This window comes from Globicephala melas, chromosome 16, assembly GCF_963455315.2.
Source record: "Globicephala melas chromosome 16, mGloMel1.2, whole genome shotgun sequence".
Lineage (NCBI taxonomy): Eukaryota > Metazoa > Chordata > Mammalia > Artiodactyla > Delphinidae > Globicephala > Globicephala melas.
The window spans coordinates 13,608,970-13,632,776 of NC_083329.1; the positions used below are offsets into that span (position 1 = coordinate 13,608,970).

General features: G+C 39.9%; 1 protein-coding gene and 1 long non-coding RNA gene across 6 annotated transcripts in view; one reads left to right on the plus strand and one right to left on the minus strand.

Annotated features, from left to right (window-relative positions):
* Positions 1 to 23,807, minus strand: part of ENO4 (enolase 4) — a 28,018-nt gene that overhangs the window by 319 nt on the left and 3,892 nt on the right. For 3 of the 5 annotated variants that reach the window (XM_030839383.3, XM_060286358.2, XM_060286359.2), the window contains 11 exons: positions 23,002 to 23,192; positions 20,874 to 21,019; positions 19,021 to 19,190; positions 18,794 to 18,925; positions 17,386 to 17,439; positions 15,512 to 15,568; positions 13,160 to 13,327; positions 5,509 to 5,634; positions 3,963 to 4,158; positions 2,382 to 2,449; positions 1,752 to 1,869 (listed from right to left, as the gene is read on the minus strand). In XM_030839383.3, the coding sequence (XP_030695243.1) occupies positions 1,752 to 1,869; positions 2,382 to 2,449; positions 3,963 to 4,158; positions 5,509 to 5,634; positions 13,160 to 13,327; positions 15,512 to 15,568; positions 17,386 to 17,439; positions 18,794 to 18,925; positions 19,021 to 19,190; positions 20,874 to 21,019; positions 23,002 to 23,192 (1,426 nt within the window). Of the gene's footprint in view, positions 677 to 1,751; positions 1,870 to 2,381; positions 2,450 to 3,962; positions 4,159 to 5,508; positions 5,635 to 13,159; positions 13,328 to 15,511; positions 15,569 to 17,385; positions 17,440 to 18,793; positions 18,926 to 19,020; positions 19,191 to 20,873; positions 21,020 to 23,001; positions 23,193 to 23,807 lie in introns of all 5 variants that reach the window. The other 2 variants (XM_060286357.1, XM_030839384.3) reach the window with 2 other exon arrangements.
* Positions 67 to 23,706, plus strand: LOC115843418 (uncharacterized). Its single transcript, XR_009559343.1, has 3 exons — positions 67 to 330; positions 21,799 to 21,967; positions 22,936 to 23,706. It is a non-coding gene; the product is annotated as an uncharacterized lncRNA (long non-coding RNA).

Sequence of the window (23,807 nt, forward strand, 5' to 3'; positions counted from 1 at the left end):
ACAACAATAAGTTTTACTGTCTAATCCAGTGGTGCCAATTTTGACGTTCTTTGTTACATGATTTAAAGGAGATCATCTTTAGAACTGTCCAGAGGTGTCACATCACCATTAGGAAGGATTGTAGAACCACCTTAAAGTGGGCATGTCATTGTTTATACATTAACTGCAATACACTTGAGTTTGCAGTGTACCCTTAGACAACATTCTGGAACATTTGGTTTACAGCAGACTTTGGGAAGAGGCTGAGCAGCAAAGGATAAGAGGAAGATGAACTAGAGGAAAGGCTGGTACTCTGCGTGAGACAGACCATTGCCAACTAACTATTCCAAGGTAAACCACTGAGGACTTAAGACTATTCCAGTCAGGTTCCACGTGTTTCTGGGCAGGGAGAGTGATTTAATGACTGAGCTTCTGACAAGATTTCCTACTCAATCTCTCAGTGCAGTGATTTGGTTTTCCAGTTTTTTGGTCCCCTTCATATTTATTGACCACTGCCAATGTCAGCGAAATCCTCATTAATCTGTTAATCCATTCCGGAATGCTCAGGGGCTGGCACTGTCACCAGGGAGGGGCTGGGCCTCCAGTCACTAGAGTCCTTTTTGATGCCCTGAAGCAGCTGTTTCCCTCGTGGTGAAGTCTGGCTGGAAATGTGATAGGTCACTGAAGGAACCTAAAGCTTCCACAAGTCAGGATGACAAAAAATCAGACTGATATGTAGGAACAGTATAATTTTACCTATTTGAAAAAACAAGCCTTCATGTTACACACTAAACAATACAAAGTAACTTTTGACTGTTACACACTAAACAATACAAAGTAAATTTTGACTGCCCTCGCATGACTTAGAAATAGTCTCCCAATTATATCTTCGTTTTCTAGAAAACAAGGTCATTACCTATGTTAAACGTGACAAATTAATAATTACTATTTCTCTTGGTCGCTTTTAAAGAAATTCCTATTAGTCACAAAATAGTACTTCCTTGCTTTCATATTTAATAATCGGTATGTTCCACAATACATTCTATAATACATCTATCTCATTTAATAGTTTCATTTATGGTATACAAGTATGTCAGCACTGCTTAATTAACATACTTTTTTGCAGTATATCAATTCTATTTTAAAATACAAAATAGTTTCAGAATTTCAGAGACAACTATTGGTCTCTTTAAATGTCTTTGCATGCTTTGTTTTGGCTATCAGTCAGTAATATATAGAGTAAAAATGTATATTTGGGGTGTTGCTCTCCAATTAGCCAGTACATAAGGTGCTTCTACCCATGCAGATTTACAAAGTTTGATGTCGTAAATGATTGGTTCATCTCTCTTGAGACCATAGCCTTTCCAAGGTACATTAAATTAACATGCTATTTACTTGAGTAAAACGAGTTGTTGCCAAGAACCACCAGGAAAACATCCACCTTTAACTTTCCTGGGCTGTGCAGAAAAACCTTAAGTATAATTTGGACCATAACAAAAGGTAGGCTTGGAAATTCCAATCAATTAAGTCTATTGAAAAGCATCACACAGCCTATTCATCAAGATTAGGGCTAGAGTTTTAAACATTCAGGTAAACAGATAATCCATTAAGAAAACAATACACGTGGCAAATGCCATCCTAGTTTTGTCAGCACTTATTTATAGTCTTTGGATTTCCCTGCCCTCCTGCCGAGAGACTTCTATTCCCCCATCTCCCAATCTTTGTTCTCTTATTCATGGCTAAGTGAAACTAAGCAAGAAAGCAGCACATACCCAGTGTTCCATTCTGGACAAGTTCTTCCTCTATAGTAAAGAGGCGATTGTACTTAGTCACCCGTTCGCCACGAGAAAGACCTCCCAACTTGATAAACCGGACACCAAGTCCAACGGCCTAAAGAGGTGAGGGAACAGCTTATTTTAAATGGAGTCATATTTTGCTAAACTAAAAACAGTTCTTTAGGGAGAAAGGACACTGCCCCTGTGTGCTGTTTTGTTTTTGCTCTCATTAAATTAATTTCTCATTTTGTTACATGAGTAAAGTGGCCTGCTTGTAAGCTGAAAGTGTCAAAGGTAGAGAGATAGTGTGACTGTACATCAGATGCTCTACTAGTCATGTAAGCATGCTGATTTTTATCTAAGAGCATTCTGGCCTTCCTTACTTCATTTTAGGAGGTAAGATTGCACGTGCACACCCCAGCCATTTAAGTGTGCTCATCATTTTACCAGGACTTCAATTTTTCTTCTTTTTAAAAGTTCAAAGATTAGCTCTCTGGGAGGAAGCAAGTCTGTTTCATAAAAGGTTACATGACTTTCTCTGCCCCAGACCGCCTTTCTCTGAAATACCAATTCGGGATAAAAGCAGTGTCTTGGCAATTCTGCAATTGACCGGTTTTCAGCACTTACCAAATCGACAAGGCTGTCATCAGACGACTCTCCTTCTGCACTTCCAAAGACAGCGATGTGCTTCTTACCTATGAGCAGAGGAATTCTTTTCAGTTTTAGATCGTATGGAAACAATCATCAAATATATGAGCCTCTGGGATCAAAATTTAAAATTTGCCAGAGATTTAAAACTGCGAAGTCAATTATTTGACCACCTGAGAATTCTAACCCAAACGTTTGCATTTTTACTACCCTGATTTTATTTGTTTACCCCTTTGCAGTAGTTTAGATGATAAATACTAAATGAATGCCATGTTTCATCAAATTTAACATACCATAAATTGTAAGAGGCACCATTATTACCACTGTAGAGGGAAAATGCTCAAATTAGACTGATGCATTTCTAAGCTGTAAGACACAATTCAAGGTCAATCATGTTCAATGTGCATCTTTGAGTCAAAATATACAGTAAGTGCAAGGCCATCATATGCCGAAATAATGGATTTCACAATTCATGTAAAATTTTATTCAAAGGAATCTGTCGTTCTGAATGTTAACTTATTAGGAAAGCAGTGCTGATAGTATTTAATCAATCACTTGAAGATCTCAAAACCCCTTAAAATTTGCACAGTCTACAAGACTGCAAAGCCAAAGTTCTTCCTATGGTGACAGAGTTGTGTCTTACAGGCAGGAGTTACAGCAGCTATCTGGAGTGGATGACAGAATGGCTGCTTGAGAGGTAGGCCCAGGAGGAAAGACCAGGCCTTGGGGCATTCCATCCACCACCTGCACGCCACCCTGTCTGGGCCGTAGACCAGGGCAGCCTGCATGCTAAGGGACTACAGGCATTTCATTCCATCCTCTGGCACCAGCCCAGGCCCTTGGCTGCCAGGCTCGCTCTGAGTCCTGCTCCAGGTCTGAGACCAGCCTGCTGCCTAGTTCCTGAGACCCACTCACGATATGCATGTTTCAGGCCCTGTGCATAAGTGAACAAAACTCCCATGAACTCCTGGGAGTTTACAGTCTAGTGGAGGATACCAGACGTTAAATAGCCTACAAGTAATTGTGAACAGTACTATAATTGAAAATATAGGATAAGAAAGGTTCAGAGCAACCAGTGAGGGGTGGGGGAAGTCAGGGAAGGCATGTAGACCTGAAGAGGTTTCATTTAAGGAAAAAGACCTGAAGGAATAGCTAGCCAACTAAATGGTACAGGGCAAAGCATTCTAGGCCGAAGGAACAGCATGTTCAAAGACCTCAAGGCTGTAAAAAGTTTGAAACTTTTGAGGAGTTGAAAAAAAGCCATTGTGGGCTAGTGATTGAAAAAAAAATCACTGTGGTGTCTTGTGAAGCTGAGAGGGCTGTGGCCTCAGCCACCTGTTTGCAGTAGCCCTCCCTGAAGGGGAGCGCCCCCGGGCAGGGCTGTTACTGGAACATTATGAAGTGAATCAGTAGTAAGCTGCGTTTTGTTTTCCAGTACCGAATCACTCACAAATGGTTGGGGTGTTTTTTTCTTCCAAGATTTATTCCATGCTTTTTATTAACTGATATACTGCATATTTAAGTTCATTATGAGTCTTTCAGAGCTATACTTTTACTCACTGTCAATAAGATTGGTCATTTCCACCAAGTCGGACATCGTAGTTTGATTTGTGTGTTTTACGATCAGCCCGCTGCATCTGAGGATGCCGACGTTCCCATCCTCTAGAAGTTTAGAGATGCTTTTGGATGCGGTGCCTGCAATTATGTAACACTTGGAGCCAAGAGCATTGTAGGTGCTGTCCCACTGTTCAGAGTCCTGGGTAAATATTTAAGAACTGATCATTACAACGTAGGGGACATCACCACAAAACGACAGGAATCATACAGCACGTAATCAGTTACACACCTTTCTGAGACACACAAAACAGGGGTGGGGGGCTTGGTTTGTTTGCATCTGCGGCTTCATGTTGCCCATACCACAGCCACACAAATTAACAAGCTTCATGGAACAGAAACTTAGAGTGATTAAATTTGAGCTTGAAGATCTAGTGAATAAAATGTTAATACACATTAAATGCTATTCTCCACATTAATTCTGATGTCGTTCAAGCACAGCCTCTTCCTACCCACTGTGTTATCCATGATGCTGCTGAAGACTGGCTGGTTAGGAGATTTTAGTGTTATTTCTGGTAAAAAGGAAACTGAAGGAAATGAGCCTGTGGGGATGTAGACCCTCATTCCCAACACCCTTATTTTTTATTGGTGAGACCACCAAATGAAATGCTCATTATTTAAATAGTAATATACAGTCTTCCCAGCCATTGTACCAGATTTCAACCTGTCCCATTAGAACAGACCATGCAGGTACATCTTATCGCATTAAAAAGAGCTGTGGCCAGAGCCTTGGGACAAGAAGCAGAAGATAGGTCTGGCAAGATTAAAGAACTAGGCTCAGCATCTTCCACAAGTGCTGGGGTGTAGCACAGTCTGTGAAAGGAAAGATGGGACTGAGAGAGCCTGGGGCTCCAGTAAGATCCAGCATTCTCTTTGTCCCTCAAATTTAAATAGGTGAGTTGTCTCAAAGAGGGTACCTGCTCACTATATCTAATGGTTCTCAAATTCATAAAATCAAGAATGTAAGTTTTGAAGTTTAAGTGGGTTAGGAAGAGAGAGTTCTATGGCACATAAACAACCCTGCATTAGTGTGAAAAAATGCATTAGGTGCATTAGTGTGAATAAATCAGAAACCTCAATATCTCACACCTTTTAAAAATATGGCTTTGTAACTTCTATGCATGCATAGTAACTGGATTTAGGTTTAAAAAACATTTGGCCTAGTTGAAGTCCTGTTTCCATGAGCACTTGGAAATGATATGTGATTAACCTATTGAAACACCCGCTAGCACATTGGGCTCGCCTGCCATCAGTTAGGCTGCTTGTAAATACCCAGGTATTCCTGAAGTGCTGGGAGATACTTGTTTCATTCCATAGACAGGCACACTCCTGTGTGTTTCTGCTATTCATTTGCTTAGTAAGTGCCTTTTCTCAAAAATGCCAAAATAAAGCAACTCAGCCCCAGCCCAAATTACAACACATTTCAAATCTACAGATCCAAAAGAAATCTTTTATTCTGTTTTATTATAAAATTCAAGTTGAATCCTGTTACCTCCTTCCTGAAAGGATCAATTAAGGCAATAATTGAAGGGAACTTGTTGATCAGCTCCACATACAGGTCAACCATCTCAGCTGCATTTTTGTAGGTTCCCATCATCACTTCATACTTTCCTTTACTCTGATAAGTATAAGGAAGATATTAAAGGATAAATGATGAATTCTGCAAACATTAAAGATGTGATTCAAATTCATTTTCATTCATTTCATATAAAAGACTGCAAACAGATTATTTCCAGGCCACATTCACCTGAGAAATCTATGCATTTTACTTTAAATATATGTTAAATGTCAACCTGGGAAAATCAAGTCAGCATTCCTCTGGATGCCCCATAGATTTCCCACTGACTTCAGATGAAGCCTTCTGCACAAAAAAAACGAGTAAAGAGTAGGAGGGGAGTGATTTCTTATTTAAGTTTTGTAACGTGGTGCCAGATACTGCTTGGATAGATGGGCAATAACATAAATTCATAAACAGAATAGCAATGCAGACCTGCCTACTCACTAGAAATACCATCGTTCAGCTCACAGTGAATGAATAGCTTGTTTACTGTAAATATTCTAAAATTTGAAAGCGGGGCTAAGCTTTTGAGATACTAACAACCAACATGAAATGTAAAGAGGTTTACATGAAGGCAAGCATGCAAGTTCTAGTAGTAACAATATTGTTTTGAAAGTGGAGTTCTAGTGCAACCCATTCATTTGAAGTCTAGAACACCCCCAAGTCATTAAGCATAGGAGTAAACAAAGCTGGAGGATCTAGTGTAGTCTCTGTAAACACAGCACCCTTATGTCCAGTCCAAGTCTGTATCCAGGGATGGCACCTGGGATACTTAGGTACTGGGAGGGAGGTGGAATGGACCAGAATGGCTCTTTGATTTATTAATGCCTTCCTGTTGCTGCTAATAGAATGGATTCCATTGGAATTAAGCAGGCTCCTAATAAGTCCATCATTGAAAAGATTCTATGCGTCTTTTCACATAAAATATAGCAGCAAGAACTCTCAGTTTCTATACTGCAAAACATATGCAATCCTATCTTGTCAGAGAGGAAGTGATAATGATTTTGAACTAACACTGTAAGAATTATCTGATATCAAGCTAAAGCATTTTACTGAATATAAGCAATAAATACCCATTCTAGTTAACACTAGCAGTCAGTATTTTCATAGTTCTTGGTATACGTTGCTGATGAAAACATGCAATTATTTCTCTTACTGGTATGCCTAGGAACCAATGATTATGTGACGAATACGAAATTACATTAAATATTCCTTTATGCGCTCAGTTTCTTTAGGAAAGTAAAAACTTTTAAAAGTCAGCTGAAACTTAGTTTTCTTATATACTATTCAAGATTTCCTTTGAAGTTAAAAGAATCACAAATTAAAGTGGAATCGTATTTGGTCATGTGCCCTGAATTTGACATTAATTACTATTATTAATTATTCTCCAAAAACTTCAATAACTTAGAAATACTTTTATATTTAAAATTTGAGAGAGGGCAGACAGCAGAAGCAAGAAGAACTATAATCCTGCAGCCTGTGGAACAAAAACCACATTCATAGAAACATAGACAAGATGAAAAGGCAGAGGGCTATGTACCAGATGAAGGAACAAGATAAAACCCCTAAAAACAACTAAATGAAGTGGAGATATGCTTTCCAGAAAAAGAATTCAGAATAATGATAGTGAAGACGATCCAGGACCTCAGAAAAAGAATGGAGGCAAAGATCGAGAGGATGCAAGAAATGTTTAACAAAGACCTAGAAGAATTAAAGAACAAACAGAGATGAACACTACAATAACTGAAATGAAAAATACACTAGAAGGAATCAATAGCAGAATAACTGAGGCAGAAGAACGGATAAGTGACCTGGAAGACAGAATGGTGGAATTCACTGCTGCAGAACAGAATAAAGAAAAAAGAATGAAAAGAAATGAAGACACCCTAAGAGACCTCTGGGACAACATTAAACACCATTCACGTTATAGGGGTCCCAGAAGGAGAAGAGAGAGAAGAGACCTGAGAAAATATTTGAAGAGATTATAGTCAAAAACTTCCCTAACATGGGAAAGGAAATAGCCACCCAAGTCCAGGAAGCACAGAGAGTCCCAGGCAGGATAAACCCAAGGAGAAACATGCCGAGACACATAGTAATCAAATTGGCAAAAATTAAAGACAAAGAAAAATTACTGAAAGCAACAAGAGAAAAATGACAAATAACATACAAGGGAACTCCCATCAGGTTAACAGAGGATTTCTCAGCAGAAACTCTACAAGCCAGGAGAGAGTGGCATGACATATTTAAAGTGATGAAAGGGAAGAACCTACAACCAAGATTACTCTACCCGGCAAGGATCTCATTCAGATTCAATGGAGACATCAAAAGCTTTACAGACAAGCAAACGCTAAGAGACTTCAGCACCACCAAACCAGCTCTACACTAAATACTAAAGGAACTTCTCTAAGTGGGAAACACAAGAGAAGAAAAGGACCTACAAAAACAAACCCATTACAATTAAGAAAATGGTAATAGGAACATACATATCGATAATTACCTTAAACGTGAATGGATTAAATGCTCCAACCAAAAGACACAGGCTTGCTGAATGCATACAAAAACACGACCCAGGGCTTCCCTGGTGACGCAGTGGTTGAGGGCCCGCCTGCTGATGTGGGGGGATGCGGGTTCATGCCCCGGTCCGGGGGGACCCACATGCCGTGGAGAGGCTGGGCCCGTGAGCCATGGCCACTGAGCCTGTGCGTCTGGAGCCTGTGCTCTGCAACGGGAGAAGCCGCAACAGTGAGAGGCCCGTGTACCGCAAAAAAACAAAACAAAACAAAACCCATATATATGCTGTCTACAAGAGACCCACTTCAGACCTAGGGACACATACAGACTGAAAGTGAGGGGATGGAAAAAGATATTCCATGCAAATGGAAATCAAAAGAAAGCTGGAGCAGCAATACTCATATCAGATAAAATAGACTTTAAAGAATGTTACAAGAGACAAGGAAGGACACTACATAATGATCAAGGGATCAATCCAAGAAGAAGATATGACAATTATAACTATAGATGCACCCAACATAGGAGCACCTCAATACATAAGGCAACTGCTAACAGCTATAAAAGAGGAAATCAACAGAAACACAATAATTGTGGGGGACTTTAACACCTCACTTACACCAATGGACAGATCATCCAAACAGAAAATTAATAAGGAAACAAGCTTTAAATGACACAATAGACCAGATAGATTTCATTGATATTTTTAGGACATTCCATCCAAAAAATGCAGATAACACTTTCTTCTCAAGTGCGCACAGAACATTCTCCAGGATAGATCACATCTTGGGTCACAAATCAAGCCTCAGTAAATTTAAGAAAACTAAAATCATATCAAGCATCTTTTTTGACCACAATGCTATGAGATTAGAAATCAGTTACAGGGAAAAAAATGTAAAAAACACAAACACATGGAGGCTAAACAGTACGTTACTAAATAACCAAGAGATCACTGAAGAAATCAAAGAGGAAATCAAAAAATACCTAGAGACAAATGACAACAAAAACACAATGATCCAAAACCTATGGGATGCAGCAAAAGCAGTTCTAAGAGGGAAGTTTATAGCAATACAAGCCAACCTCAAGAAACAACAAAAATCTCAAATAAACAATCTAACCTTACACCTAAGGGAACTAGAGAAAGAAGAACAAACAAAACCCAAAGTTAGCAGAAGGAAAGAAATCATAAAGATCAGAGCAGAAATAAAAGAAATAGAAACAAAGAAAACAATAGCAAAGATCAATAAAACTAAAAGCCGGTTCTTTAAGAAGATAAACAAAATTGATAACCCATTAGCCAGACTTATCAAGAAAAAAAGGAAGAGGACTCAAATCAATAAAATTAGAAGTGAAAAAGGAGAAGTTACAACAGAAACCGCAGAAATACAAAGCATCCTAAGAGACTACTACAAGCAACTCTATGCCAATAAAATGGACAACCTGGAAGAAATGGACGAATTCTTAGAAAGGTATAACCTTCCAAGACTGAACCAGGAAGAAACAGAAAATATGAACAGACCAATCACAAGTAATGAAATTGAAACTGTGATTAAAAATCTTGCAACAAACAAAAGCCCAGGACCAGATGGCTTCACAGGTGAATTCTGTCAAACATTTAGAGAATAACTAACACCCATTCTTCTCAAACTCTTCCCAAAAATTGCAGAGTAAGGAACACTCTCAAACTCATTCTATGAGGCCCCCATCACCCTGATACCAAAACCAGACAAAGATACTACAAAAAAAGAAAATTACAGATCAATATCACTGATGAATATAGATGCAAAAATCCTCAACAAAATACTAGCAAACAGAATCCAACAACACATTAAAAGGATCATACACCATGATCAAGTGGAATTTATCCCAGGGATGCAAGGATTCTTCAATATACGCAAATCAATCAATGTGATACACCATATTAACAAATTGAAGAATAAAAACCATATGATCATCTCAATAGATGCAGAAAAAGCTTTCGACAAAATTCAACACCCATTTATGATAAAAACTCTCCAGAAAGTGGGCATAGAGGGAACTTACCTCAACATAATAAAGGCCATGTATGACAAACCCACAGCAAACATCATTCTCAATGGTGAAAAACTGAAAGCATTTCCTCTAAGATCAGGAATGAGACAAGGATGTCCACTCTCACCACTATTATTCAACATAGCTTTGGAAGTCCTAGCCACGGCAATCAGAGAAGAAAAAGAAATAAAAGGAATACACATTGGAAAAGAAGAAGTAAAACTGTCACTGTTTGCAGATGACATGATACTATACATAGAGAATCGTAAAGAGGCCACCAGAAAACTACTAGAGCTAATCAATGAATTTGGTAAAGTTGCAGGATACAAAATTAATGCACAGAAATCTCTTGCATTCCTATACACTGATGAAAAATCTGAAAGAGAAATTAAGGAAACACTCCCATTTTCCATTGCAACAAAAAGAATAAAATACCTAGGAATAAACCTTCCTAGGGAAACAAAAGACCTGTATGCAGAAAACTATAACACACTGATGAAGGATATTAAAGATGATACAAACAAACAGATGGAGAGATATACCATGTTCTTGGATTGGAAGAAGCAATATTGTGAAAATGACTATACTACCCAAAGCAATCTACAGATTCAATGCAATCCCTATCAAATTACTAATGTCATTTTTTACAGAACTAGAACAAAAAAATCTTAAAATCTGTATGGAGACACAAAAGACCCTGAATAGCCAAAGCAGTCTTGAGGGAAAAAAAACAGAGCTGGAGGAATCAGACTCCCTGACTTCAAACTATACTACAAAGCTACAGTAATCAAGACAGCATGATACTGGCACAAAAATAGAAATAGAGATCAATGGAACAGGATAGAAAGCCCAGAGATAAACCCACGCACCTATGGTCAACTAATCTATGACAAAGGAGGAAAGGATATACAATTGGGAAAAGACAGTCTCTTCAATAAGTGGTGCTGGGGCAACTGGACAGCTACATGCAAAAGAATGAAATTAGAACACTCCCTAACACCATACACAAAAATAAACTCAAAATGGATTAGAAACCTAAATGTAAGGCTGGACACTATAAAACTCTCAGAGGAAAACATAGGAAGAACACTCTTTGACATAAATCACAGCAAGATTTTTTTTTTTTTTTTAACGCGGGCCTCTCACTGTTGTGGCCTCTCCGTTGCGGAGCACAGGCGCCAGATGCGCAGGCTCAGTGGCCATGGCTCACGGGCCCAGCCGCTCTGTGACATGTGGGATCTTCCCGGACTGGGGCACAAACCCGTGTCCCCTGCATCGGCAGGCGGACTCTCAACCACTGTGCCACCAGGGAAGCCCAGCAAGATCTTTGATCCACCTCCTAGAGAAATGGAAATAAAACCAAAAATAAACAAATGGGACCTAATGAAACTTAAAAGCTTTTGCAAAGAAAAGGAAACTACAAACACGACGAAAAGACAACACTCAGAATGGGAGAAAATATTTGCAAACAAATCAACAGACAAAGGATTAATCTCCAAAATATATAAACACCTCATGCAGCTCAATATTAAAAAAACAAACAACCCAATCCAAAATGGGCAGAAAAGCTAAATAGACATTTCTCCAAAGAAGACATACAGATGGCCAAGAATCACATGAAAAGCTGGTCAACATCACTAATTATTAGAGAATGCAAATCAAAACTACAATGAGGTATCACCTCACACCAGTTAGAATGGGCATCATCAGAAAATCTACAAACAACAAATGCTGGAGAAGGTGTGGAGAAAAGGGAACCCTCTTGCATTATTGGTGGGAATGTAAATTGGTACAGCCACTATGGAGAACAGTATGGAGGTTCCTTAAAAAACTAAAAATAGAATTACCATATGATCCAGCAATCCCACTACTGGGCATATACCCAGAGAAAACCATAATTCAAAAAGACACATGCAGGGCTTCCCTGTTGGCGCAGTGGTTGAGAGTCCGCCTGCCGATACAGGGGACCCGGGTTCGTGCCCCGGTCTGGGAAGATCCCACATGCCACAGAGCGGCTGGGCCCGTGAGCCACGGCCACTGAGCCTGCGCGTCCAGAGCCTGTGCTCCGCAACGGGAGAGGCCACAGCAGTGAGAGGCCCGCGTATCGCAAAAAAAAAAAAGAGACATGCACCCCAATGTTCACTTCAGCACTATTTACAATAGCCAGGTCACGGAAGCAACCTAAATGCCCATCGACAGATGAATGGATAAAGAAGATGTGGTAAATATATACAATGGAATATTACTCAGCCATAAAAAGCAACGAAATTGGGTCATTTGTAGAGATGTGGATGGACCTAGAGTCTGTCATACTGAGTGAAGTAAGTCAGAAAGAGAAAAACAAATATCGTATATTAACACATATATGTGGAATCTAGAAAAATGGTACAGATGAACCAGTTTTCAAGGCGGAAATAGAGACACAGATGTCGAGAAGAAATGTATGGACACCAAGGGGGGAAAAATGGCGGGGTGGTGGTAGTGTGATGAATTAGGAGATTGGGATTGACATGTATACACTAATATGTACAAAATAGGTAACTGATAAGAACCTGCTGTATAAAAAAATAAATAAAATAAAATTCAAAAAAAAAAAAGTGAATCACCAGCAGAAACTCGAAGAACCACATGTCTAGAAGGGCTTATCAAGTCATAGTTACAACTGAGCCACTTTTTATGCTTGACCAATTCAGCATTCACCAACCAAATGAATGTACTCTGCAGAACATACCAGTTTGTTAAATTATTTTTAATAGTTCTCATGATTTCAATGTAAGCAATCCATTTTAGACATTTTTATTACAGAATTTCTATATATAATTATGGTGACATTTCTGTTAATTTTTAAAGTTATATGGTTATGTTATTGTCTGGTCATTAGTTAACTTACCTTTCTCAACTCCAGTATATTTGGACCCCTCCCATGGTACTAACTTAAAAAGTAGGATTTCTTTGGAAATACGTACAGATAGGCTCTTCTTTTGAGTTCTAATTTAAAAACAATGAGACTGCAACAAAAAGTAAATGTTCTGGAGTGGAAACTTACATAGTCCATCAGTTCATGTGCAGCACAGTTGATGGCTAGGTGGAGATTCGTTCCCATTTCTAGCCCCAGGTTCGCACAGATTCCTTGTATTAGGAGCAGTGGCTGCTCTATGGTGTCATAATTAATGGTTAAACAGCCAAGATGGGACATCTTGCCGGTGATCTGCTGCTTCAGGATCAAGAAAATCATGCACGTAAATAGAGCACATTAAGGTTCTTGGGGCTTCCAGTGGCTGGCAATTTGTAACAGACACAGCTCTCCAAACACGGGGTCCTCTGATTCTCGATTAATCCTGCCCCTAGTTCCCACTCATCTCTGCATATTTTCGGGCAGATGATTGTCCTGCAGTACCTGGGAATAATTTTCTTACTCCCACGGTTTTCAAGTTTGACCTAGGAATACACTTTGCTCTCTTTAGTTGCCCATGTTATTATCTCTTTATTGGCTCTATCATTGTACACAGGCTCACCTGAGCCATAACCACCAGGTTGGTGACTCTACAGGCTGTCCCTGTAAATGTCTGTCCTGCCTGTCCCTTCTTCCTCCAAACCTGCTCTTTCCTATGTTCCATTTTCCTTTAGAAGATTATAAGTGTTAAAACTTAAAAATTTAACTCTCCTTCAGGAAAAGTTTTATTTTAAAAGGGATTGAAGACTTCAGCTAAAAGGATGTAGCACTGAGGATGCATTGCAGTGGAAGAAGATTTGAGGACCCAAATGAGCTCAGGGGAAAGGCAGCCATAGGCTTCGATTGCAAGGTCAGCCTTGACGTGCCCTCATCATAAATTGTCACTATGCAATTTTAACGTAAGTTGAAGGGGTGTGTGTGTGTGTGTGTGTGTGTGTGTGTGTGTGTGTGTGTGTGTATACCAGTCTCAAGAGCAAACATGAAAGTAGGTATAAATATCCTATTTTTACTGATGATAGTACTCGTTAAGTATAAGAACCATCCAACATTTTTAATGTCAGTGAGAGGAACCTTTTATTTGGCAAAGGAATAGTTGGGGAAATTTTTGTGTGTCAGTTAAGGAGTTTCATTACGGAGTCTTCAAAACTATGAAAGCATCACTTATTTGGTGCTTACTAAATGCCAGGTACCATTCTAAACACTTTACATAAAGTAAATACATTTACTCCTTACATCAATCCCATGAAGCAGGTACCATTATTATCCCTATTTAAGAGAGAGTTGAGTAACTTGGAACAGATTTTAATCCAGGTAGTTGAGCCTCTAGTAGTCCATGCCTCTAATTCTGGTATGGCTGCCTCTCTAGAATCTATCATCTATCCTGTTTCTAATGGTGGGGAGGTGGGGGGAGTAGTAAAGCTGATCTCAGGAAGGGCTGATCTTGGTCTAAGTTTCTCAGAATACATCAGACAACCTGCTGGAATGAAGGGAACAGAGCTGAGATTTGCTACTTGTTCACCAGCCCCTGCCTCTCTTGCAAGGTCCAGTTCTAGTATACACACCTGTCAAGGATTTTACTTACTGCTGTATCTGTTCACACATTTCTCTTCTCTCTCCCAAGTTTAAAGAGGAACTTAACTTTTTATCTCCACCAAGTCCTCTCCTTCCTTTACTAGTCCTTCTTGCTGATGACTTCAATGGACCCTGAAGTCCCTGACATCCAGGCAGTGATTGCAGGGTTATCAGAGCAAATATCACACATGTGAGCAACCCTCATCCATTTGCATTATCTTCGGGGTTCTTGTTGGTTGTTCTAACTATAATGCTGAAAGTCAGGCATATAACAGGTGTATCTGTCAGAGCGCCCACAGTCACCAAAGTGATGGACTGATCAAGTGCAGCTGGCTGAGGTCTGCAGCCCATTTTCACCAGGCTTGTTTGCCTGACCCTCCTGGCAAAATCTGAGCTCTGGCAATGGTTCATCTGAAATGGTGCCTCAGTGCTTTTGGGGGACCAGATGAAGGAATTGCTATCTTTTTGTGCCTTTTCTTTCTTTCTTTGGTAGTATTAAAATTAAAAGCCAAAACATCCTATATGCCTTTGAGCTAGTATTCAGAGAGATTCATCTTCCCCAGCACTTCACCTAGAGGGTTTCCCATGTAATCCTATTAGTCATAAGAGCCTCTCCAAGCCCTCTGAGATTTCACTTGGCCAGACAACTGCAAGCAGTGATGGCTTGGCAGCCTGTTGCCAGAGAGGTGGGGGCAGAATTATATTCCAGCTCTGGGGGTTGCCTGGTTTAGTCCCCTTGAAGCAGTATCACCGTGTGATTTCCATTTTTTGTTAGACCAGTCCTGGAGCAAAATGACTGGGAGAGGGAAAGGGGCAGGGAATATAGAAATGAACTGTCATACAGAAGCATGGTAAACAAATACATTTACTTACTTGACCTCTTTTGCCTCCATTTTGACTTTTTCTTGTCTCTGGTTTTGGAGGAGGGGACTGAGAGACAGAAGATAAAGACATATCACTCGGGATTTTCAGACACGTCTGTGGCAGCAAGCAGAGCTGCAGGTCCTCTGGCCTGCCCACTGCTGTGGGGTTGAGCCAGACACACACACACACACACACACACACACACACACACACACACACACACACACACACACACACACACACACACACACACACACACACACACACACGGATGATGCCAGCCACACTTTAATTTCATAAACCTCAAACTGTTTCTCAAAATCAGGCACATGTTCCCCTTAGTTCATCCTTACATTCTGCCTCCAGTCACATGTATGAGGTATGGATATACATGTTCATGCATTTCTACTTATATAAGTAATTATTCACTCATCATGTCCTGACTCCTGCTGTGTGCAGGAACTCTTTTTTTACAGGAGGATGTTAAGTCCCCTCCTTGTCCTTAAGGAATAACCACACTGTGGCATTTGCTTTTAAAGGCCCGACATATTGTTTTAAATATTCTCACAGTACAAACACTTTCTCTGGCAGGATGGGTTTGACTTTTGGAAGCAGCCCATGGTCATTAAATCTGGTGAATCTGGTGTGTGTAATGTCATCTGACATTAAAAGCAAAGATAATTACCAAAGAGAAGCTTCCATAGTTTGGGGTATTGGTGGCATGCTGTAACAAGGATTTAACCTGTTAAAGGATGCACTTTAATGCCCGGCATTCATTGGCTGTATAAGCTGGGGCATGTTTGTCAAGAAGCAACATGGTTCACACACACTCTCCAGTATATGCAAATACAGAAGTTATCCTGCATCTTTTCACTATCTTTTCACCCATAAAACAGTTGTCTTCCTGAAAAGCACCCCGACAACTGGCTCCAGGCTGGTGCTTAAAGCAATTCTGATCAACTGTAGGGCTTGGGCCCCCACCACCCTCCCCCATCACATATTCTGTGCTGGCAAGATAGCACTGGAGCCAAAGTTCCTTTATGTCGTACTGAGATTATATCTCAGCCCCCATCCTGCTGGGGAAGGAGCTAGTGCTTCCTAATCATGTAGCTTAAAAGCCTCACACTAAATAAATATTGGGTCCTGGATTGGATCCTGGAACAGAGGAAGGACATTAGTGGAAAAACCAGTGAAATTCACATAAAGTCTGAAGTTTAGTTATTAGTAATGTAGCATGTTGATTTCTTAGTTTTGACCAATACGCTATGGTAATGTAACCTGTTAACCTTGGGGGAAACTGGGTGAGGGGTAGTTGGGAACTCTCTGCACTATCTCTGCAACTTCTCTATAAATGCAGTATTATTCTAAAATAAAAGACAAGGATTGGGTCCCTCAGCCCTGCCACATCATTGTGCATTACCCCAGCTAGAATATGACGGAACAACCCACTGACTCATACAGTTGCCCCTCATCCTGCCTCTGTGACTTTCCCCCTCAAGGGCTGCTCAGCCAAGGGTGCTTGTTTGCCCAACACCAGGATTCTAAGCAGGCACAAGTGACTGCGCCTTAACCATTATACCAAACTGCCTCTCGCTAATCCTAGGGGCCAGATCCTTTCTTTCTTTGCAAATCCAAAGGGATGATCTTAGCGTAGGGCCAGCTGCCTCAGAAATCAAAAGAAGATTGTTAAGTTCCATTAGAAACTGGACCCATAGGCAATGAGGGAATGTATAAGCTTGGCTCATATGGGAAACCCAAAGAAAATTAATATGCTTTCATATCTGTAACAACAATATTGATTTTGTTGCATAATGAACTATAATTTGGTTACTAGAAGGTATATAAGCATCAGTTATTAGATTCCATAGATTCTCTTTACATACCATTTCAATTGCTTGGTTAATGTGTTTCTGAATTTCCAGAAGCATGTCCACACCCTGTAAGTAGAATAACCATGATCTTCCACAACTGCAGTCTAGAATTTTAAACATAAAAACTTATACCACACATGGCTATTTCTAACTTAGAAAATCTGTAGGGTCCCTGATAATGGCATCCTGGTTAGTGAATTACATATGGCCTACAAAATCAGAAGATCAAATGTTAATCTTCAACCCTCAATCTTTATTTGGTTGAAAATGAATGAGAGGTTTTTCTTCCTCATTATCCTCTCTTCATTGTTCAGAACTGATTGGTTCGGTTGGTTGGATCAAGTTAACTTCATTCTCTTTCATGGTCTCCTGACCAACCTTCTTGCCATACATGTCACAGGTCATCAAGGGATTCTGCATGATAGTGTTTGAATTAGTATAAATCCACTGTCACTTAGAAAGTAGAAAAATGTATTCTGATGATGGTGGGATCTGCATATGGAGACAGATGAAGAATGGCAGGCCAAATGCTCTGGTACCTAAACAGCAGATATTAACTGAAGGAAAGATCCTGGCGCCAGGATCTGAACGTGATCTGACAGATGGTGAGCCAGATATCAATCCTAGTCTTCCAAAATTGATAGGAGTGGGTAATGACTATTCTCCTTAAAAAAGGATTCTTTATCATAAAGAAATTATCTTGAGATTTAAACAAATGATTGTCACTAGCTTCGATAAAATATCAGTCAATAGACTACCAGAGGGGATGGAGCTTCCCGTACTTTTCCTGTAAACATCCACTATAGGACACGAATGTTTAGTTCTCCCGAATGCCTAATTGGTAGAATAATTCATGAAGATTTAAAAAGGCGTATTGACTCATTCATGCCACTGAAGAACAATGAGACACTAACAAACCTCTGAGTAGTAAAGATGCCACTTAGGATTCCTTCATTCCATATTCCATAAACATGCACTAAACCTCTCTTACGTGCCGGGCAATCTGCTAGGCCCTGCAGTTCCTACTTAACAGAAGGGCTGCTATGAAAGTGCCACCTTCCTCTCGTTGCAGCCATAGTGCATAGACTAGTAAATTAAAAAATCTCAGTTTCCCCAAAGAATATCCTTCCAGCACTATCAAGGCCTGCAAAATCACTTGCCCGTGGCTTCTCTGTGAGCCGCGAGCATGAGTCACTGTTGTGATGAGCTGGAGATCCAAGGTGGTCTAAATTTGGTTCTCTTGTGTTTGAGGTCTTGTTTTTGTCCCACTTCCCTAATTTCCTAATTTTTTTTTCTCATTTTATATTTAATTCCTTTTCCCTTGGTGTCATAAGCCTTAGGAACATACACTAAAAACTCATTGATGATGAAGGTTTTTTTTTTTTTTTAAGAAAAGGTAGTTTGAGATAATGTAAGGTACTTGTTTAGCTGTTAGTCCAGGATGGGGTATACCAATCACTTCTTTCATTAAATTCAGCTTGCCAGGTGATGACTTCCCACAGCTGACCAGAGATACCATCAGGAGAGGTATAGTTAGCTTTGCCGGCTGCTCCTGAAAAAGGGGAAAAGCAAGGGGAAATGAGCAACATGGTTCATTCATCTCGAGATACTCATGGGTCCTTGTAAAGGAATGTAATGGGCACTAACCTGGTGGTGCTTCAGCAGTGCAATATTTAAGTATAGAGGATTACTGCCCAGCACGGCACTGGTTTTGGCAACAGCCAGTGACACAGCTCCTATGGCCATGCTGCCACAGAGTATGGGTTCAACAGGTTCTGGGGGTATAATTGGTTTTTCTGTAAGAGTATCCTTCCTCCCTGAAGAAAAAAATATTGATAAAAGATTGCTTTCTAGAAAGTTTGACTATGATAAAACTATATATATATTTTAATGCTTTACTTATAGATGTGAAGGCCCAGCATAAAGAAGGGTTGAAAGCTGAGGCTGGCAAGAAAATATTCACCACTTCAACCCCTGAGAAGTTTCTGTCTGACCCTAATGCTCAAATAATCCTTAGCCATGGATTTTGCGTAAGAAATTTTAGAACATTCAGTATTAAATCCTTCAACAGTCTTGTGGGGCAGATATTGTTATCTCACCTAAACGGGGGCTTAGGTTCAAAGACTTGCCCAATACCTAACAGAAAGTGAATAGAGAGAGGATTTGGATGGTCTTTGAATTCCAAATCCTGTTTTCCTATGTTCCACCATCGCTCTTGCATACCCAGCTTCGTGTTGAATATCTCATGTGAATATCTAACTACGTATCTTGCTTGCCCACCCCAAACGGATGCCCTTTTCTATGAGGACTTCCTTCCAGATCTAACCATCCACCCAGAATCCTCACCCATCTTTCACTCTCACATATTCTCAGCCACCCTGTCTGATCAGGTACCACAATGTCCATAATAAATCTCTAGTTTTCCTCCTGTCCTCTCCTTCCCCACAGCTACTGACCTGAGTCAGGTAGGTAAAACAAGTGGAATAAGATGTGTGAGCACCCAGCACATATTAAATGTTTAGCAAATTACTGTCCCCTCCTACTTCTTCCCTTCTTATGTTCCGAGTTCTATCAGTCAAAAGAAACCACCAAATGAACACCTATTGGCAGTCTCTGCCTATGATTCAGTAGTGGTCATCCCCATCCTCCAGGAGAAGATTGGTCTAACAGGATTCTTCTGCCTTGGGCAACTCTCCTCCCCTCTCTGGTCCTCAGTATCTAAATCTATGAAATAAGAGACCTTGGCTTCACGATCTCTTTGGTCCGTGCTTCTTGCGCTTTCTTATTTAATGGAACCCACACTTACCTGGCGTTTAGTTTGTTCCCGGCATTGTGCTAGGCGCTGGCAGTGCTAAATTGGATGAGGCGTGACTCATGTCCTCCAGGAGCATGTTGTAGTTGGACAGACACACTAATCACTGTTACAACAGCTCTAGCACCAGCTCCAGAATTAACATACTGGAGGAGCTGAGGTTAGCCATATGTTGGAAGGCATGGAACAAAGGGCCACGATAAATTTAAGATTATTTGTCTTAAAATAGCAAGGTCTTCCAAAAATAAGTTTCATTACTATATTACCTATGACTGAGGAAATGTTGGTTCTCCATATCAAAGGGTATCATTAATCTTTAAAATAGGGAGTGGCTTTCTGAGGAGCTAATGGGAATTCTGAGGAGCAGTTAAAGGTCTCCAGGCCACCCTCCCCTTCCCTGCCTTGGGCATTGCCACTGTTCAGTGCACTCTGTTTACTAAGTGTTCACCTCTGGGTAAGAAATATTTTTATCTTACAAATAAAAATGGAGGGTGGGGTGGGGGAAAACCGTGCCCACCTCACATAGTAGCTTTAAGCAAGGAAGTGGCGTGGAGGATGGATGGTACCTGGTGGGACTCCAACCTAGGTCTGCAGCAGAGAGATTTGAACTTGGAAAGGCAGTCCAAGTTTCAGCCTTTCTTCCTCCACATTTGTTACTAATGGTTCTGCAGGATGATAAGCCACCGACCTTGCTTTTGTCCTTTTTTTTTGGCTGGAGGTGGAGGAGGCAGTGGTGGTGTTAGAGGTGAAGGTGTAGGCACTGTGGAGTCTTCCAGGCTCTTTTCCAATTCTTTTCTCTCCTTATCTTCTTGTACTTTACTTTCAAAGAATGTCCTTAATGGTAAGAAAGTACAACCTTACAATGAGATTTTGAGAAATATCACTAGTAATTTTGGTCATGTCTCAGTGCCGACCCCAAGATGTTTCAGTAGCTAGCTCTGCTTTTTAAGCTACTTTAGAACAAATCAGCTTCAATCTCCAAGACTAAAAAATGATGCTGTTATAAAACTATGTTCAAGAACTGCAAATCATTTTGGCCTGGAAATAAATGTTTAAAGATTTTAGGTGCTCATTTTTAAAATTATCTGAGCCCTGTTTGTTATTTTTTAATGTAAAATTTGAAGATATAATTTGATTAAGGGCTATTGGATTTTCTTTTTGAATAAATGACCATCAGACTAAAAATGAGGCAAGAACAGACAGTGAAATATATAGCACTATGTGCAGGACTTCCTTTTCTTTCTTTCTTTTCTTTACTTTTTTTCTTTTCTTTTTGAGGTGGGTGCTTAAAATGAACAATTAAGAAAACTGTTGGGAAATCCAGCTTAGGTGCATCTATGAAAAATATCAGCTCCCCGGAATAAACAGAGGCTAAAACCTTCCACAGAGAAAACAACAATAACAGGCCAAAAAAAAAAAGACATGGGAATCAGATTTGCGTCAGATGCCAATGGGGCAGTGCCTTTAAAGTGCTGAGAGAAATTGATTTCAAATGAGAACTCTGTACTCAGCTAAACTGTAAACCACAAAGGGAAAGTACTGACATTTCCACACATGTAAGAACTCAAAAAATTTACATCCCAAATACCCTTTTCTCATCCTTACTTTTAAAGGTTGGAATCCGGTAATTTAAGAAAGAGGACGACATGGGATCCAGGAAACAGGAGAACAATGAAGGGATGTCTTATGGCATCTCTTTAGTAGGCCTAAAGAGGAACCAGTCAAGATGGAAGATTTGGGAGGGAAAACTCCAGGAAAAAAAGGAATGTAACAGAATAGAAGGTATGACTGAGAGCTTGGGAAAAAAGAAGGATGTGTTAATAGCAAATAACACCCTGGAAAAATGGTACAGATGAACCGGTTTGCAGGGCAGAAATAGAGACACAGATGTAGAGAACAAATGTATGGAACACCAAGGGGGGAAAGTAGTGGGGCGGGTGGTGTGATGAATTGGGAGATTGGGATTGACATGTATACATTAATATGTATAAAACAGATAACTAATAAGAACCTGCTATATAAAAAAATAAAATTCAAAAATTAAAAAAAAAGATTACCTAAAAAAAAATAGCAAATAACACACACACACAAAGGACTAAGTGGAATAGCATTCAAAAACTGTAAGGCAACCAAAAACTATTCAAACAAGTTTTTTATAAGGTCATGATCCAACTCTGAGGCAAACTAAAATGTGAAGTTATGCACAATTAAGCAAGTGTTGAAGCTTAGAGAAAGAGAATCCAGTTGACCTTCTTTGGCCAAGAGGGTTGTGGCGTTGGACCCACACAAAAGGAAAAGTAACTAAGCCACACTTGGTTAGGCACTGAACAGTGCTCACATAGCCCTAGTAAACAGTTCCTTGGTTTTCACATTTTAGAGTCAACCTATGGGCAAAACCTGGAAGACTTGGTTGTGTCTGGAGGTCAGAACATAAGCATCGCCCACTGGGCTATATAAAAGGATAAGAGAGGCTCATGGACGAGGGGGGCATGTGAGGAGGTGGGGAGGGGGAAAGGAGGACGTCCGGATTCTTAATCCTTTTCCTGAGAAACTTTTCACTGAATCCTAGGAAAGCTCTATGCATAAAAGAGGCCAAAAGGCCTTATGTAGCCTTACAAAGTAAAATTTTAATAACAGGGTTTTCAGAAGAAAAACGACATTTTATGCTAAATTTTGCTGCTTTAGCATATGCTTCTTAATTGACTTCCTGATCGTACCCTATAGATATGACAGACCCATTTCATTGGCAGGTGAAATGGAAAGAGAAGAGGTACATAGTTATACCGGACACTTACATTTCAAAGTGCGAAATTTACCTGAGCACCTGATCCACCTCAGCCTGGTTGGAAGGAGCTAAGCCCTGAAGCTCCTCGGTGATGGTTTCGTTGACCCACCGCACCGCAGTGCTGACGGCATCTGACCTTTCTAATTCCTCTGCTTCAGCTAGCTCGGGTAAAGCGTTCTCATGGACTTCGAAGTGAGTTGAGATCACCACAGAACATATATTCTGAAAACAATATAAACGTGTTCTACATTTTCCCTACCTTTCACAGGAAATAGGAAATTGAATGTATCTAGCTTTTAAGGTACATGATATTTTATCACCAATTTCAAAGAGAAAATGAGAATCTATAATTTTCTTTGAGATATTTTTATAGCTACTGAAACACGATGGAACCCAACTTGAAGGAACGTTTAAAATTATTAACTTGTTAAAATACCCTTCTAAAAACCCTACATTGAACTTCATTTTTACCACTACCTCTCTAAAAAATAGCAAAAAGGAGACAAATTTAATCATAATTATTTTCATTTATGAAAATGAAATTTTCTTTCTGTAGATCGGTCTATATATCTGTAAATCTATATATAAATACATGAATCTATAACCCTATCTGCAGATTTATAGAATTCATGACATTAATAATGTCAGAGTTTTTAAAACTATTTTTGCCCCATTTCCTTTCTCCATCTTGGATCATCTTCAGGTTAGCGAGTCATGTCTGTACCAGTAGTCCCCATAACCTAATAAACCATCATGGAAGACTGTATGATTCATGCTTTGTTTTCATAACTACCTACAAATGGTGCGTGTATTTCACACATACTGAATTTCAAAACG